The sequence below is a fragment of the Marmota flaviventris genome, chromosome 14 (genome assembly GCF_047511675.1).
Source record: "Marmota flaviventris isolate mMarFla1 chromosome 14, mMarFla1.hap1, whole genome shotgun sequence".
Lineage (NCBI taxonomy): Eukaryota > Metazoa > Chordata > Mammalia > Rodentia > Sciuridae > Marmota > Marmota flaviventris.
The window spans coordinates 50,660,625-50,679,941 of record NC_092511.1 but is presented as its reverse complement, the minus strand read 5'-3'; the positions used below and the strand labels follow the sequence as shown (position 1 = coordinate 50,679,941).

General features: G+C 38.5%; 1 protein-coding gene across 1 annotated transcript in view; it reads right to left on the bottom strand.

Annotated features, from left to right (window-relative positions):
- The window catches only part of Commd1 (copper metabolism domain containing 1), a 179,864-nt gene that overhangs the window by 106,358 nt on the left and 54,189 nt on the right, over positions 1-19,317 (bottom strand). The window contains exon 2 of the mRNA XM_027934561.2: positions 3,950-4,231. Coding sequence (XP_027790362.1) covers positions 3,950-4,231 — 282 coding nt within the window. The remainder of the gene's footprint in view (positions 1-3,949; positions 4,232-19,317) is intronic.

The window sequence follows — 19,317 nt, the reverse complement described above, 5'->3', positions numbered from 1 at the left end:
CGCCTGGAAAGTAACTTCATGTGTCCCACAGGTCAGAGGTATTATCTATAGCAGAGCTAATGGGAGACTATTAATTATATATTGCTCAGCTGCGTGATCCCCCAAATCAGTGATTTTTAAAATCAATTAAAAGCAAGTGAAAATAGAGTTTTGATCCAAGTTTTCCATGGTTTCATTCAGAACTGTCTTAACTTTGTGAGTAAAGATTGCCATTCTCGGGGCTGGGGTTATAGTTCAGTGGTGGAACGCTTGCCTAGCATGTATGAGGCACTGGGTTCAATTCTCAGCACCACATATAAATAAACAAAAAATAAATATCCACCAACCACTAAAAAAAGTTAAAAAGAAAAAGATTGCCATTCTCTTTTCTAAGTCTTGGTAAAAATCTTCAATTTGATATAATTTCCTAACACTAATTATTAACTTTCTTCCACTATGAACTCTGTAAGATAGGGGATTTGTCTATATTGCTCACTGATAAATTCCCAACTCTTAGATGATGTCTGATATAAAATCATGAATTATGTGATTATTCATTCAACAAATAGTTACCATGTTGTTAGGCAGCATCCTAGACTTTGAGGATACAGCAATGAAAAAACAGCAAAAATCCTTGTCCTCTTGCATACTAATGGGTAGCACAGACAAGAATAACAAGTATAATAAAAATAAGTGGCAAGAAGAAAAAAATTTTAAAAACTAATCTAAGGTAACAAAAGATAGACCAGTAGTTGCCTAGGAATTAGAGTAGAAGGACTGAAAGGGGCACAGACAGACTTTTAAAGGGTGAGGGACATGTTCTGGTTCCTGACTGTGGTGGTAATTTCACAGGTATATAGAGCAACCAAAATTAATCAAGTTGTATACTTGGAACAAATAAGGTTTATTGTATGAAAATTATATTGCCTGGCATGTAAAGCAAGAAGCAGAAGACTGAACTTTTAAAAATATAGCCAGTGAAGGCTTCATTAAAAATGTAATTTTTAAGAAAAGACATTAAGAAAGTGAATAAACTAGCATGCAGATATCTGGGAAGATCAACCCACAGGGGATAGCACTGGCCCTAAAAAGATAATGTGTCTGGCATGTTCCAGAAATCAACAAGGAGGCCAATGAGTCTAGTTAGTGTAGATTAAGGTAGAAGACTATTAATCTTATTGAGATAAGAAGCCACTGGAGTTAACATGAGAAGCCATGAATACATTATTGGACTTATGCTCTAATAGAGTCACTTTGGATACTGTGTGTTGAGAAAAGGCTGAAGAGCAGAAGCAGAGAAATCAGTTGGAAAGATGTTACTATAATCTAGGAGAGAGATGATAGTGATTTAAACAGAGTAGTAAGTGGGAGGGTGAGTAGACAAATTTTAGACACATTATAAAACATACCCAGAAATATTTGATGAAAGACTGGATCTGGATGTGAAAGGGGGAAAAAATAGAGGATATGAACTGGAAGAATGGAGGTACCACTAATTGAAATGAGGAAAAAACAAAAGAGGAGTAAGTTTGGGAGGTATATGAGCACCTGGTTTGGGGCATATTCAATTACTGATACCTTTTAAACATTTAAGTAGAGTTCTCAAGTATGTCATAAAAACATATCTGGAATTTAGTAGAGAAATTTAGTTTGGGGTTTAAATTGGGCAGTCATCAGAGTATAGATGGTATTTAAATTAAATCTATGAAACTCCAATATCATTAGTTAGCAATTAGGGAAATACAATCAAAACTACACTGAAATTGCATCTCACAAAATGGCAGTCATCAAGAATACATTTGGGGGGTGCTGGGGTTGTGGATCAGCTGTAGAGCACTCACCTAGCACATGCGGAGTGCTGGGTTCAATCCTTAGCGCCACATAAAAATAAAATAAAAGTATTGTGTCCAACTACAACTAAAACAAAATATTTTTTTTTTTAAAAAGAATACATATAGGAGATAGGGCTGTGGCTCAGCAGTAGCGCACTTGCCTGGCATGTATGAGGCACTGGGTTGGATTCTCAGCACCATGTATAAATAAATAAAATAAAGGTCTATCAACAACTAAAAAAAATATTTACATAAAAATATAAATAAATAAAAATATATACATATAATAATAAATTCTAGAGAAGATGTGGAGAAAAAGGAACACTTAAACACTGTTGGTGGACTGTAAATTAGTACAACCACTATGGAAATCAGTATGGAGGCTCCTCAAAAGACTAGGCATTCACCAAATGACCCAGCTATAACACTCCTTGGTATTTATGCTAAATAATTAAAGTCATCATAATATAGTGATACATGCACAATTCACAATAGGTAAACTAGAGAACCAGCCTAGGTGTCCGTCAATGGATGAACCAATAAAAAAAAAATGTGGTATATATACACAATGAAGTTTTATTCAGCCATAAACAAAAATGAAATTATGTCATTTGGAGGAAAATGGATAGAACAAGAGACCATTATGTTAAGCAAAATAAGTCAACTTCAGGTCAAGAGACAAATGTTTTCCCTCATATGTGGAAGCTAGAGAGGAAAAAGGAAAAGAAAGGTGGAGGCGGATCTCATGGAAATCAAACAGAGATCAGCAGAGGAAAGGGACCAAGTATTGGGAGGCAGGGAGAAAGGGGATATTGCTGGGGAGTGATACTGGCCAAATTATACTGTTATATTGTGCACATGTAATGAATACGTAACAACAAATCCCATCATTATGTACAACTATAATGTATCAATTAAAAAAGAAACTAAAGAGAATATGTAAAGAAACCTACCGGGGCTGGGGTTGTGGTTTAGCGGTAGAGCACTTGCCTAGCATGTGTGAGGCCCTGGGTTCGATCCTTGACACCACATAAAAATAAGTAAATAAAATAAAGGTATTGTGTCCAACTACAACTAAAAAATAAACATTTTTTTTAAAAAGAAACCTATCAATTTTAAAAAATACATATCGTCGTCATTAAGAAGAAAAGAAGGGGCTAAGGATATAGCTTAGTTGGTAGAGTGCTTGCCTCACATGCACAAGCACTCTACCAACTAAGCTATATCCTTAGCATCTTCTAAGGATATAGCACAAAAAAGAAGAAGAAGAAAGAAGAAGAAGAAGAAAGAAGAAGAAGAAGAAGAAGAAGAAGAAGAAGAAGAAGAAGAAGAAGAAGAAGAAAAGAAATAATTTTCTATTATAGGATATAACAGAAGCATTTGTTTCATTGTTTATCTAAAAATAAGTCTGATTATCTAATTTAGTGATCTGGTTATTCTCTTACTAATTACCAGCTTCTCCATCCCTGTCAAAATACATAAGTCAGGTCATTAAAAATCTAATTTGGCAGGCATCTGGAGCACAAACTGAATGACCTAAAGAAATATCATGCTAAGATTATCTGCTATAATGATTATTTATTTGCTGTACAGAACGCAAAGAAAGCACTCTTTTGCAAACATCCAAAATCAAATTGAGAAATATTTGTGAGCTCAAGGTCAAAGAGAGCACACTTGGGTCTTTAGGAACAACACATTAATGTAATTAAAATACATTGTCTCCTACATCTTACTGACCATAAAGATAACTGGGTAAAACTGTTTTGTTCTGTGTTGTTTAATATCAAATCTTGTTCTTTATTTAGTATCTCGACTATTGCCTTGGAGAGTTTGATCAAATGTCAAGAATTTTGAAATCTAACCAAAATGTAGTAGGAGGTAACTTCTGTACAATCACTTTAACCAATTCTGTTTTTCTAATCTGAGAAAACTGCAAATCCTGTGGCTGGTTCTAAACTCTGCCCATAATTATTAATATCCAAATTTTTAGATGATTCTACCTCTGAAAAGGAATTCAGGGTCTCTTCAATTATTTCTTTTATCTCTGCAAAGAAGAATGTCAAAATGCAATCTGAATGTATGGGCTAATATGTAATGGAAAATACAGTTTACAAAGATTGAATTGGAGTTGAACTCACCTGTCCACTTTTCCCAAATTCTAGCTCTATTATGGCAACAGGGGTGTGTATTTGAGATGAGTGCCTTGACTGAGACTTAGCATCAACTCTCCAGCTCAGGCCCCGAAGTCCATTGTCCCAACGGCTCTGGTTCATGAGGCTCTCTCGAATCTTTGTTTTGTGGCTCTTCCAGAATTTGGAAATGACAGCAGCCTGGTCAGATGTTATCCCACCTTGCTTTTTTGTTTGAGCAGTCAAAAATGCCTCCAGCTGGTTGAAATCCATGTCTGCAGATGCAATCGACTATAAAGATGTCAGAAAAAGCAATAAATTTTAATTTGGTAGATAACTAGAAAAAGAGCTTCTTAACTAGAGCATATTTTGAATGATTCTTAAGCACTGACTATTTCTTTCAAATAGGATCATCAAACAATAGTAATGAGAATGAATAGTGAGTATAAATACAAAAACACTCCCTTTGCAAATATCAAAATATCAGAAAAGCTACTATTCAAAATTCTATCATTCCAATTCTATATTAATAACTTGAATCTAACTTAAATACCCAGTTTCAGAGTGAGGAAATAAAATGAAAATTATTTTAAATAATAAAACAAAAATAAAATTAATCTGTTCTGATGTAATCTTATAGTGCCTTACGGATAGGCCTGATTTGAAAAAGTACAACTGTACAATGTATTCTTTTTTTATATGTATATAATGTATTCTCCATAAGAAGTATTAAGTAAACGTTGTTAAGTGAAGCATTATTTTAGCTTTGCAGTCTATCTTCAGTGAAACAGCTCATTTGCAATACTACTGTGCAATTATATATGATCTTAATACTTCTCCTTATATTTTCAAAAGTTAATTGCCATTAAAGTTGGGTTCTCGATTCAAGCATCCAAGAAAACACAGTAAATAAATATAAGTTCAAGTTTAAAATAAAAAAGCCCTAAATTTGCACAGCAGTCTTTACTCTTTCAAAGCATTTTCACTTTTATTATTACAATTGAGTTCACCATCCATTTTCAAAGACAATGAGGTAGACAGAAGTAGGATTAGTTCCCTTTACTCTCAATTTATAGAAATGGAAATGGAAGCATAGAGGAACCAAGTGATTTTCCCAAAAGTTCAGTAAGTGCAGAGTCAAAGTCTCCTAAATGCGAAGCCATGTTTCCCTCTAATTAGTTTTCATAAGTGACTACACAGAGAAGTAGATTCTGTATTACTTTCATTGAAAAATATCTAAACTGGCACTTTCTGCCAACAATAATTCAGAGACACCAGCACCTAAGGAGTAGATACAATGCTTTATTAATGGCCTTCAGAGACTATGAGACATTAAACAACATGCAGATTATAACCACTATCTTTTTATTTAAGGCTTGGCTATTTCAGTGAAGCGAAAAATACATAAATGTTAGTTTAATAATGAATAGCAAAACTGAGGGATAAAATCAAGAAGATAGTTTGGAGTCAGAATATAAGGTACCAAAAGCCAGAGGATTGTTATATATAGGCAATAAGGAGCCACTGAAGCTAGGTAACTGGGTAATCACAATTCAAAGCTCGATCTGAGCATTAGGAAGGTAAGTCTGAGAACAGTAAGCAACTAAAGTGGGAAATCATCAAAGTGTTGAAACAATGGAGCTTGGGAGAGGAGAGTGATAGTTAATGATTTAATACCAGAGCAAACTTTCCCTTGCCTCTTCTTTGATAGGTTCCTACTCTCTCCTCGTTATGAGGGCTGATATGAATTCCAAATCAGAATATCCTCCTCTTTCTGGACACACTGATTGGTTCAAATCAATTTCCCAATTTAGAATAGGACAAATGGTCTTGTCTTTTGGGATAATGGTACCAGAAGGATGAGAGGCTGGGGTTGTCATTTTCTTTGACCTCTGGGTGAAAGCCAAAGTACGATTAAAAAAAAAAAAAAAAAGAAAAAAACCATACACACACACACACACACATACACACATATCTATATATACATATATATACATATATATATATATATATATATATATATATATATATATATATATATGAAGCCAAGAAGAGATAAGAGTAGATCCTAATGTGCCAATATCTGTATTCTATAATTCCCAAGGCCCTGGTTCCTGCAGGCATTCTTTCAGTTTTGTGCACTATATCACCATCTTTCCCACCTACAGGCACTAAATAAATATATATATTTCTATATACAAATATATATATATGTATGTGTATATATATATATATAATGTGTGTATATATATATATATATATATATATATATATATATAAAATTCAAGATAGTTTAAGTTGTAGTTCTATCATTTATAACCAAGAGTCTGACTAAAATAGGGTAGTAGCAGTAAGAACAGAGGAATGTAAAGGTACAGGTAGTATATGGATGGGTAAAGTATGGCTAGGGCTGAAAAATAAACATACTGCCTTTCATTTCTCCATTAATATAAAAAACGTTATTTATTACAACTTTCTGGTAGATTAAAAATATTTCATGTTGCAACTCAAAAAAATGTTAATATCTCAGGGCTGGGGTTGTGGCTCAGTGGTAGGGTGCTCACCTAGCATGCACGAGGCACTGGGTTCGATCCTCAGCACCATGTAAATGTAAAATAAAGATATCGTGTCCACCTAAAACTTAAGAATAAGTATTTTTAAAAAATATTAATATCTGCCTATTTATCAGATATTAGGCCTAAAAATCTCTGGCTATGCCAACTCAATAGAAATATTAATTTACATAACATACTATAATTAAATTAAACTATTTCCATTGGCAACTCATATCAGAATTCAGGTGGTTTGGATCATTCTTTTCCCCAAATTATATCAAGAAATATCTATTCTGATATAATTTTACCTGTGATGGAATTTATTTTGTTTGCTGAGGCAGGCTGAGGCAGCAGGATATCGAGTTCAAAGCCAGCCTCAGCAAAAGTTAGGTGCTAAACAACTCAATGAGAACCTCTCTCTAAATAAAACACAAATTAGGGCTTGGGATATGGCTCAGTGGATGAGTGAACCTGAGTTCATTCACCAGCACCAAAAAAAAATTTTTTTTGAATAACTACCATGATAAAGATCTGCTCAAAGCATGCCACCTCTATCTACTGATAGCCAAAGTTGATGGCCTGCTACTCATCTTTTGATTCTCTCCTCCATCAACACAACACCAGTACTGGGGATGGAACCCAAGGACACTCTACTATTGAGCTATATTCCAAGCCCTTTAATTTTTTAATTTATTCAAAAATAAGCAGCACATGGTATGAATTGCCAAGATCATTGTAATGTCATGTGTAGCTAATATAAATAAATAAATAAATAAATAAAACAAGCAGCACAACCTGTGGGCTATGGTTTGCCAACTCCTGCTCAATAACATCATAAAACAAACTGACCCATGTCTTACATGACTGCAATGCCCCACCTGACATTATGTGGAAAAACCTGCTTATAATTATTAGAGCCTAGATATTAACTATTTTTTACAAAAAAGTATTTTCCACAGTTTATTTAAGAAACATCCAACTTTTCAGTAATGCATCTAATATAACTTACACTTTGGTTTGGGCATAATTTCACAAACAGGATGTTAAGCATTTTAGAAAAATCACATTATTGGGGGCAATGCTGTTTAAAATATCTGAGCTACCAATATAATACATTTGTGCATATCTGCATTTGTTGCTATGCATTCATAGTGACTCTACATATAGGTACAGCATCTAATTAATTCATTGTATGTTCTAATACTCAAAACAATTACATTTTAAAATAAACCTTTCAAATTACTTTAGTTTCACTGTATTTTTCATTTACATTACATTTGTATTATATTGATTTATTAGAAATTATGCATGTTAATTTTATTATATATGAGTTATTATTATATAAGAATTCCACTGAAGGATAATAAAGGGATATTTGAAAATGTTTACTATAAGAAGGTGACATTGGCTTGGACAGGTTTGAGAACCACTGAAGACTGAATGTAAACTCAATAAAACAGACCCTGGCTTATTTTTTTAGTATTTATTTGACAAATTCCTGCCTCCCACACTTAACGCTCAAATAATAACCTGTTTGCAATCCTAATATACTGTTTCTTTATGTGTGTTTCTGTTTGTGCTATTCTAACAGCCTAAAATATCCTTCTGTTACCATCTCCATCTTATTAAATTCTATTTATCATTCAAGTCTCAATCCAAGCATAACTTCCCTAGTAGTCCTCCTTCCCTAGTAAGGTAAATGCCACTTTCAATTCAAAGATGCCTTAATATGTCTATCATTCTATTTACCTCAATAGAATCAAATTATGTGTTTACAAGTCCTTTTCTTCCACAGATTCTAATCTTTGAGGGCAGGGTCTACATCTCTCTGAAAATACAGCATCTAATGCCCTGAGTAGAATTCAGGTCCTAACAGGTACTCACAACCATATCAACTACTTTTCAAATCCTAAAAGTTGCATATAAATATTAAGTCCAAAAGCATATGAAGTTTCCAACTTTTTGCTTCACAAAAATCCTTCCATATATATTCATAAATCATAAACTCCTTTGACATAAATGTAGAAAATAATCCAGGTTGTTGATTCATGTTTACCTAACATAGCCCTTGGAAATTAACAAGGACACAGAGCCAAAAGAAAGTTAGGATAGGAAATTAGAGGAAAGGAAGAACTTGAATAAAATATGAAAATGTTATTCATCAAAATTAAACAAAGTTGTTACTCCAAGAAAATAATCAGTGATCCCACATGGTACAGCTGATGTAAAAAGCTTAGAGAAACTGCTGGTCTCTTAAGTCAACACAGATCAACAATATGCTAAAGATGTACTTGACTGGTGATCCAGTAATAATTTGGGTGACAGAGGCACTGGGGATTGAACCCAGGGCCTCCCACATGTTAAGCCTGAGCTCTACCACTGAGCTACACCCTTAACCATGCATGCCTTCAGGCCTACATCTTGCTATGAAGTGTAAGTGCATTAAGAGGATAAGGATCAGCAGTGCATGGTGGTGCATGCCTGTACTCCCAACTTTTCAGGAAGCTGAAGAGAAGTATCTCACAGTTGATGCCAGCCTGGGCAACTGAGTGAGATCCTGTCTCAAAATAGAATAAAAAGGGCTAGGGATGTAGCTCAGTAGTAGAGTGCTTGCCTAGCATAAGCAAAGTCCTGGGTTCAATCCCTAAACACACATACACACACACACACACACACACACACACGGCAATGATTTTGCCTCAATTATTTAATAGTTATTTAATAACTGTGGCCTCACACATTGACTAATACATAGTAGGTGCTCCATAAAAACATGGTGAATTATCAGCAAAACTATGGAAGAAATAAAAAGATTAGAAGTTTCCAGGGTTTAGAACAGAGGAAGCAATGAATATGTTCCAAAAGGATTCTCAGGGCCATGAAACTATTCTATAGGGCACTAAAAGCAGATATACGTCTGTTCTTACATATGTCAAAACTCATAGAATGTATGAACTTAAAACTATAAACTTTGAGTGATGATAATATGCCATTTTGGTTTATCCACTCACAATCACAAATTTGTCAACCCTGAAACAGGATGTTGACAGTAAGAGAGGCTATGTATATCTCGGAATAGCAGTTACATAGAAACCCTATTTTTTTTTTAATTTTTTATTGTTGGTTGTTCAAAGCATTACAAATTTCTTGACATATCATATTCCACACTTTGATTCAAGTGGGTTATGAACTCCCACCTTCACCCCATACACAGATTGCAGAATCACATCAGTCACACATCCATTGATTTACATATCGCCATACTAGTGTCTGTTGTGCTCCGCTGCCTTTCCCATCCTCCACCATTCCCCCTCCCTACCTCTCCCCTCCCCTCCCCTCCTCTCTCTCTACCCCCTCCACTGTATAACCCTGAGGGTCTCCTTCCATTTCCATGCAATTTCCCTTCTCTCTCCCTTTCCCTCCCACCTCTCATCCCTGTTAAATGTTAATCTTCTTCTCCTGCTCTTCGTCCCTACTCTGATCTTAGTTACTCTCCTTATATCAAAGATGACATTTGGCATTTGTTTTTTAGGGATTGGCTAGCTTCACTTAGCATAATCTGCTCTAATGCCATCCATTTCCCTGCAAATTCTATGATTTTGTCATTTTTTAATGCATAGTAATACTCCATTGTGTATAAATGCCACACTTTTTTTATCCATTCGTCTATTGAAGGGCATCTAGGTTGGTTCCACAGTCTTGCTATTGTGAATTGTGCTGCTATGAACATCGATGTAGCAGTGTCCCTGTAGCATGCTCTTTTTAGGTCTTCAGGGAATAGACCAAGAAGGGGAATAGCTGGGTCAAATGGTGGCTCCATTCCCAGCTTTCCAAGAAATCTCCATACTGCTTTCCAAATTGGCTGCACCAATTTGCAGTCCCACCAGCAATGTACAAATGTACCCTTTTCCCCACATCCTCGACAGCACTTGTTGTTGTTTGACTTCATAATGGCTGCCAATCTTACTGGAGTGAGATGGTATCTTAGGGTGGTTTTGATTTGCATTTCTCTGACTGCTAGAGATGGTGAGCATTTTTTCATGTACTTGTTGATTGACTGTATGTCCTCCTCTGAGAAGTGTCTGTTCAGGTCCTTGGCCCATTTGTTGATTGGGTTGTTTGTTCTCTTGTTGTCTAATATTTTGAGTTCTTTGTATACTCTGGATATTAGGGCTCTATCTGAAGTGTGAGGAGTAAAGATTTGTTCCCAGGGTGTAAGCTCCCTATTTACCTCTCTTATTGTTTCTTTTGCTGAGAAAAAACTTTTTAGTTTGAGTAAGTCCCATTTATTGATTCTAGTTATTAACTTTTGTGCTATGGGTGTCCTATTGAGGAATTTGGAGCCCGACCCCACGGAATGTAGATCGTAGCCAACTTTTTCTTCTATCAGACAGCGTGTCTCTGATTTGATATCAAGCTCCTTGATCCATTTTGAATTAACTTTTGTGCATGGAGAGAGAAAGGGATTCAGTTTCATTTTGTTGCATATGGATTTCCAGTTTTCCCAGCACCATTTGTTGAAGATGCTATCCCTCCTCCATTGCATGCTTTTAGCCCCTTTATCAAATATAAGATAGTTGTAGTTTTGTGGATTGGTTTCTGTGTCCTCTATTCTGTACCATTGGTCCACCTGCCTGTTTTGGTACCAGTACCATGCTGTTTTTGTTACTATTGCTCTGTAGTATAGTTTGAAGTCTGGTATCGCTATACCGCCTGATTCACACTTCCTGCTTAGCATTGTTTTTGCTATTCTGGGTCTTTTATTTTTCCATATGAATTTCATGATTGCTTTCTCTATTTCTACAAGAAATGCCGTTGGGATTTTGATTGGCATTGCATTAAACCTATAGAGAACTTTTGGTAATATCGCCATTTTGATGATGTTAGTTCTGCCTATCCATGAACAGGGTATATTTTTCCATCTTCTAAGATCTTCTTCTATTTCTCTCTTTAGGGTTCTGTAGTTTTCATTGTATAAGTCTTTCACCTCTTTTGTTAGGTTGATTCCCAAGTATTTTATTTTTTTTGAAGATATTGTGAATGGAGTGGTTGTCCTCATTTCCATTTCAGAGAATTTGTCGCTGATATACAGGAATGCCTTTGATTTATGCGTGTTGATTTTATATCCTGCTACTTTGCTGAATTCATTTATTAGCTCTAACCGTTTCTTTATAGAGCCTTTTGGGTCTGCTAGGTATAGAATCATATCATCTGCAAATAGTGATAATTTAAGTTCTTCTTTTCCTATTTTTATGCCTTTAATTTCTTTCGTCTGTCTAATTGCTCTGGCCAGTGTTTCGAGAACTATGTTGAACAGAAGTGGAGAGAGAGGGCATCCCTGTCTTGTTCCAGATTTTAGAGGGAATGCCTTCAGTTTTTCTCCATTCAGAATGATGCTAGCCTGAGGCTTAGCATAGATTGCTTTTACAATATTGAGGTATGTTCCTGTTATCCCTAGTTTTTCTAGAGTTTTGAACATAAAGGGTTGCTGTACTTTGTCGAATGCTTTTTCCGCATCTATCGAGATGATCATATGGTTCTTATTTTTAAGTCTATTGATGTGGTGAATAACATTTATTGATTTCCGTATATTGAACCAGCCTTGCATCCCAGGGATGAATCCTACTTGATCATGGTGCACAACTTTTTTGATATGTTTTTGTATCCGATTCGCCAGAATTTTATTGAGGATTTTTGCATCTAGGTTCATTAGAGATATTGGTCTGTAGTTTTCTTTCTTTGAAGTGTCTTTGTCTGGTTTAGGTATCAGGGTGATGTTGGCCTCGTAGAATGAATTTGGAAGTTCTCCCTCTTTTTCTATTTCCTGAAGTAGCTTGAAAAGTATTGGTATTAGTTCTTCTTTAAAGGTTTTGTAAAACTCTGCTGTATACCCATCCGGTCCTGGGCTTTTATTAGTTGGTAGTCTTTTGATGGTTTCTTCTATTTCCTCAATTGATATTGGTCTGTTTAGGTTGTCTATATCCTCCTGACTCAATCTGGGCAGATCATATGACTTAAGAAATTTATCGATGCCTTCACTATCTTCTAATTTATTGGAGTATAAGGATTCAAAATAGTTTTTGATTATCTTCTGTATTTCTGAAGTGTCTGTTGTGATATTGCCTTTTTCATCCCGTATGCTAGTAATTTGAGTTCTCTCTCTTCTTCTCTTCGCTAGCATGGCTAAGGGTCTGTCGATTTTGTTTAGTTTTTCAAAGAACCAACTTTTAGTTTTGTCAACTTTTTCAATTGTTTCTTTTGTTTCGATTTCATTAATTTCAGCTCTGATTTTAATTATTTCTTGCCTTCTGCTTCTTTTGCTGTTGTTTTGCTCTTCTTTTTCAAGGATTTTGAGATGGAGTATGAGATCATTTATTTGTTGGCTTTTTCTTTTTTTAAGGAATGAACTCCAAGCAATGAATTTTCCTCTTAGAACTGCTTTCAATGTGTCCCATAGATTCCGATATGTTGTGTCTGTGTTTTCATTTATCTCTAAGAATTTTTTAATTTCCACCTTGATGTCTTCTATAACCCATTGATCATTCAGTAACCTATTGTTCATTCTCCAAGTGATGTATGCTTTTTCCTTCCTTCTTTTATCGTTGATTTTCAGTTTCATTCCATTAGGATCAGATAAGATGCATGGTATTATCTCTCTCCTTAATATTGTCTAAGAGTTTCCCTGTGACATAATATATGATCTATTTTTGAGAAGGATCCATGTGCTGCTGAGAAAAAAGTGTAACTGCTTGATGTTGGGTGGTATACTCTATATATGTCAATTAGGTCTAGGTTATTAATTGTGTTATTGAGTTCTATAGTTTCCTTATTCATCTTTTGTTTGGAAGATCTGTCCAGTGGCGAGAGAGGTGTGTTGAAGTCTCCCATGATTATTGTATGGTGGTCTATTAGACTCTTGAACTTGAGAAGAGTTTGTTTGACGAACATAGCTGCACCATTGTTTGGGGCATAAATATTTATGATTGTTATGTCTTGTTGGTGTATGGTTCCCTTAAGCAGTATGTAGTGTCCCTCTTTATCCCTTTTGATTAACTTTGGCTTGAAATCTATTTTATTTGATATGAGTATGGACACTCCTGCTTGTTTCCGAAGTCCATATGTGTGATATGATTTTTCCCAACCTTTCACCTTCAGCCTATGTATGTCTTTTCCTATCAAATGCGTCTCCTGTAGGCAGCATATTGTTGGGTCTTGTTTTGTGATCCATTCTACTAGCCTGTGTCTCTTAATTGGTGAGTTTAAGCCATTAACATTTAGGGTTATTATTGAGATATGGGTTGTTCTTCCAGCCATATTTGTTTATTTCTGTTACTAAACATGGTTTGTTTTCCTCTTTGATTATTTTCCCCCCCTTTACTGTCCTACCTCCCACTGTTGGTTTTCATTGTTATTTTCCATTTCCCCTTCCTGTAATGTTTTGGCGAGGATGTTTTGAAGAGATGGTTCTCTAGCTGCGAATTCTTTAAACTTTTGTTTATCGTGGAAGGTTTTAATTTCATCTTCCATCCTGAAGCTTAATTTCGCTGGATACACAATTCTTGGTTGGAACCCATTTTCTTTCAGTGTTTGAAATATGTTATTCCAGGATCTTCTAGCTTTCAGAGTCTGTGTTGAAAGATCAGCTGTTATCCTGATTGGCTTACCCCTAAATGTAATCTGCTTCCTTTCTCTTGAAGCTTTTAAAATTCTCTCCTTATTCTGTATGTTGGGCATCTTCATTATAATGTGTCTAGGTGTGGATCTCTTATGATTTTGCACATTCGGCGTCCTGTAGGCTTCTAGGATTTGGGATTCTGTCTCATTCTTCAAGTCTGGGAAGTTTTCTCGTATTATTTCATTGAATAGACTGCTCATTCCTTTGGTTTGGAGCTCTGTACCTTCCTGTATCCCAATGACTCTTAAGTTTGGTCTCTTAATGTTATCCCATATTTCTTGGATGTTCTGCTCATGGTTTCTTAACAGTCTTGCTGAGCTGTCTATGTTCTTTTCCAGTTGAAATACTTTGTCTTCATTGTCTGATGTTCTATCTTCTAAGTGTTCTACTCTGCTGGTAGTATTCTCCATTGAGTTTTTAAGTTGGTTTATTGCTTCCTGCATTTCTAGGATTTCTGTTTGTTTGTTTTTTATAACCTCTATCTCCCTGTATAGTTGATCCTTTGCTTCCTGGATTTGTTTGTGTAATTCACTGTCGAAGTGATCTTTCATTGTCTGATTTTGCTGTCTAATGTCTTCCTTGATACTCCAGATCATCTGAAGCATGTATATCCTGAATTCTTTATCTGACATTCCATCTGCTGCAGCTGTTACCTCTTCTAAAGTTGCGTTGACCTGCATTGCTTGTGGTCCTTTCTTTCCTTGTCTTTTCATACTGCTTGCGTATCTTTCCTGCAGGCGCGGGCGGCGGCTCTGCTCTCTCCTTATTCCAATTGGGGTGTCGTGACTACCACGCCGGCAGGTCACTGGGCCTGTTCTGGGCGCTGGCGGCGGCTCTGTTCTGCCCCTACTCCAATTGGGGTGACGAGTGTACCACGCCGGCAGGCCACCGGGCCTGATCCGCCGGTCGGTTGCAGGTTTGCCTACCCTGCAGGCGCGGGCGGCGGCTCTACTCTGCCCCTACTCCAAATGGGGTGACGTGTCTGTCGTACCAGCAGGCCACTGGGCCTGTCCCGCTGGTCGGTCATAGATCTGCCCACCTTTCGGGCACGGGTGGTGGCTCTGCTCTGCCCCTACTCCAATTGGGGTGTCGTGCCTACCTCGCCTGCAGGTCGCTGGGCCTGTTCCTGGCACGGGCGGCGACTCTGCTCTGCCCCTACTCCAATTAGGGTGGTGTGTGTACCACGCTGGCAGGCTCCTGGGCCTGATCCGCCGGTCTGTCACAGGTCTGCCTACCTTGCAGGCTCAGGCAGCGGATCTGCCCTGCCCCTCCTACCACGCCTGCGGACTGCTGGGCCTGATCTGCAGGTTGGTCACAGGTCTGCTCACCCTGCGGGCATGGGTGGCGGTTCCGCTCCGCCCTCACTCCAATTGGGGTCACGTGACCACCACACCGGCAGGGCCTGATCCAGGCGTGGGCGAAGGATCTGCTCTGCCCCTACTCCAGTTGGGGTGACGTGTGTACCACGCTGGCAGGCCACTGGGCCTGACCCGCCAGTCTGTCACAGGTCTGCTTACCTCGCAAGCGCGGGCGGCGGCTCTGCCCTGCCCCTCCTACCACGCCCGTGTACCACTGGGTCGCGGATCTGCCCACCTTGCGGGCGCGGGTGGCGGCTCCGCTCCGCCCCCTCTCCAATTGGGGTCACGCGGTAACCACACTGGCGAGCCGCTGGGCCTGCTCCAGGCGCTGGCGGTGGCCCGGCTCCTCCCCTCTGGCTTGACGACAAATCGGGGAGACTCGGGTGTCTGTGCCTCAACCCTACCAGGAGACCAACTGTTTCTGTCGCCGCTGGTATTGATGAAGTTCTCTCCTCCGCCGCTTTCTGATGACATCAGATCTCTGCCATGTTGGTATCCTATGCGAATGGCAGCATTTCGTTCCCCTTGCCGGGCAACCAAAGCAACGGGTGAGTCCTGACCGGCCCTCAGCAGGGCCCGGACCGAGAAGCAGTTTCCGCGGGCTCCTAGCCCTGGGCCAGGGCAGTTCCAGGAGCCGGAACTCGGCCGCTCCGTGCTCGGTGTATGCTCCGATAAGAGTAGGCTCCAAGAAGCAGCCCCCGCGGGCTCAGTTCCGGAAGCCGGAACTCGGCCGCTTAGTGCTCAAGAAGCAGCCTCCGCAGGCTCCCCAGCCCTGGGCCAGGGCGGTTCCGGGAGCCGGAACTCGGCCGCCCCACGCTCGGTGTTCGCTCCGATAAGAGCAGGTTCTAAGAAGCACCCAGGCACAGAGCCCGAGCAATCTGTCTGCAAGCCGCAGGCGAATGGCAGCCTGAAATTACCTGTTCTATGGCTGAATGAGCTGCGGTCAGTCAAAAACAGGGATGGTGACGTCAGCTTTCCAACATGGTGGCCGCTGGCCTCCTCTGTGGTCTGACCGGTGTGGAGAACTGAGATGGACCGCTTCCTTCCCCCGTCTCGAACCCAGAATTCAGCCCTGAGTACGGTGCTTGCACGGCTGGCAGAAACTGCAGCGCTGTATTCCTGCGTCGCTATCTCCTCGTTTCCCAGCGCGCGCTGCAGACTCTAGCCGCAGGGCGATTAAGCAGTGTTACCCTCCGTGCGACAAACCTCTCGCGTTTGAGTCCCCGTAGCCGATCCTCGTGCGATGGAAATCCTTCCTCCAGGTTCCGGAGCACCCCACTATTGCTGGAAATTCCTAACAAGATAGCCTTTAGCCATCCTGACTTGTCATACTCCCACACAGTGAAGCAGCACACGGGGGCAATGCACTCCCCTCGCCGCCATCTTCCTAATCCCCAGAAACCCTATTTTCTATCTTATTTTGCTGTAAATCTAAACCAGCTCTAACACTGGTTTTTAAAAAGTTAATTAGGGGCTGTGGGTAATAGCTTAGTGGTAGAATAGAATGTATGTCTAATATGTGCAAGGCCCTAAATTCAGTTCCCCTAGCATCACCAAAACCAGTGATACAAAACAAAACAAAAAAACACCTGGCAGAAGTGATGACTATGCCAATTTTCTGGCTCAGGTTTTAGGAAACTGGCAACTTCCACTTTTGTCTCTCTTAAGAGATTTGCTCTTAGAGCCCACACAGAAGGCTATGAGCAGCATATGGAAGAGTCCTAAGTTGAAAGGACTCTGGCCTTAATTCCTTTCAGCTTTGGCTAAGCTCCCAGCCAACAGCCAACATCAAATTGGCAGCCATATAAATGAAGCATTTTGGAAGGGAATCCTTCAGTCACCAGTAGAACAGCCCTCATGGAGAGAATCTTCTGTCTAAGCTCTATCTACAGTTCAGATTCAGCAGGCCAATAAATGGCTGTTGTTTTTAAATAAAATAAACAAATACATAAAGCTAATGTAATTGCTTAAGTATCAGCTGGGCACAGTGGTATACGTACTATCCCAGTTACTTGGAAGGCTAAGGCAGAAGGATCACAAGTTCAAGGCCAGCCTGGGCAACTAGCAAGAAACTATCTCAAAATTTAAATAAAAACAAATAAGTAAAATAAAATAACAAGGGCTGGGGGATATAGCTCAATAGAGCATTTATCTAGCAGGTACAAAGCCCTGGATTCAATCCTTAGTACCTCCCCCGACCCCACCCAAAAAAAAAACCTTAAGTATATGACCTGTCTTTATAGAAAACTAATCAGTCTCCTCTAATTTCATATTTATATATAATTATAAATTTCTCCCAGCTGATTAAAAAGAATAGTATTTAAAGTTGGTACTCAAAATAATCCAGAGAAAGTCAGTTCCTATTTCTCTTTGGCAGATAAAACAGCTTTTCCTTTAAGCTTCTAGTTTTTGAGAGTGGTATTTCAAAATCAGACTTAGTGATTAAAACAAACAAGCCAGGGGCTGTGGGTGTGGCTCAGTGGTAGAGAGGTTGCCTAGCATGTGTAAGGCACTGAGTTTGATCCTCAGCACCACATAAAAATAAATAAAAGTACTGTGTTCATCTACAACTAAAAAAAAAAAAAATTAAAAACAAGCCAGGAATGGTGGCAGACACCTATAATTCCAGCAACTCAGCAGGCTGAGGCCGGAGGATTCCAAGTTCAAAGACAGCCTCAGCAACTTAGCGAGACCCTAAGCAACTTACCGAGACTCTGCCTCAAAATAAAAAATAAAAGGGCTGGGTATGTGGCTCAGTGGTAAAGCACCCCTGTGTTCAATACCTGGTACCAAAAAAAAAAAAAAAAGAATAAATAGCATTTATCAAGAACTATATTTTTATATAATATAAACTTATATATTAAAGTTAAAAAGCAAAATTGTTATGTATTTTCACCTAGTAGAAATACATCAATAATAACTACGCGTGGTGGCACACACCTACAATTTCAGCAACTAGATAGGCTGAGGCAAGAGGATTTCAAGTTCTAAGCCAGCCTCAGCAATTTAGGAAGGCCCTAAACAAATTAGCAAGACACTCTTTCAAAATAAAAAATAAAAGAGTGCTGGGGATGTGGTTCAGTGGTTAAGCACCCCTGGGTTCAATCTCCAGTACCAATATACATCTTCCATCATATGTTTTTCAATAAAAAAAATGGAATAAACTATGGAATACTGTTGGTGTTGTACATTCTATGGGACTTTGTTTTGTTTTGTTTTTTTGTAGAACTAAGGATTAAACTGAGGATTTCACAAATGCCAGGCAAGCACTCTACCACTGAACTACACCCTCAGTCTTTTTTATGTTTTTGGTTTGTGATGGGGTCTCACTAAGTTGCCCAGACCATCCTTGATTTGGAATCCTCTTACCTCAGCCTCCTGAGTAGCTGGGATTATAGACATGCACTACAAAGCGGGGTGCATCCTGTAGGTTTTGATAAATGTATAACTTGTATCCACCATTACAGTATCAGATAAAAGCATTTCACTGCACTTCTGTTTCATCTTTTTCATTTCTCCCTCACCCTCCTAAAGTATTCTATAAATGTCAATTAGATCCAGTTGATTAATCATTCTTTTCAGTTCAATCATATCCTTAATGATTTCTGTCTTCCAGATCTATCCATTTCCAAAAAAAAGGTGTTGAAATCTCCAACTATAAATGGTGGATTCATCTACTTCTCCTTGCATTTCTACTAGTTTTTACTTCACATATTTTGATGCTCTGCTCTTAGGTACAAACATGTTAAGGACTTTATGTTTTCTTAAAGAGCTGACTTTTTATCATTA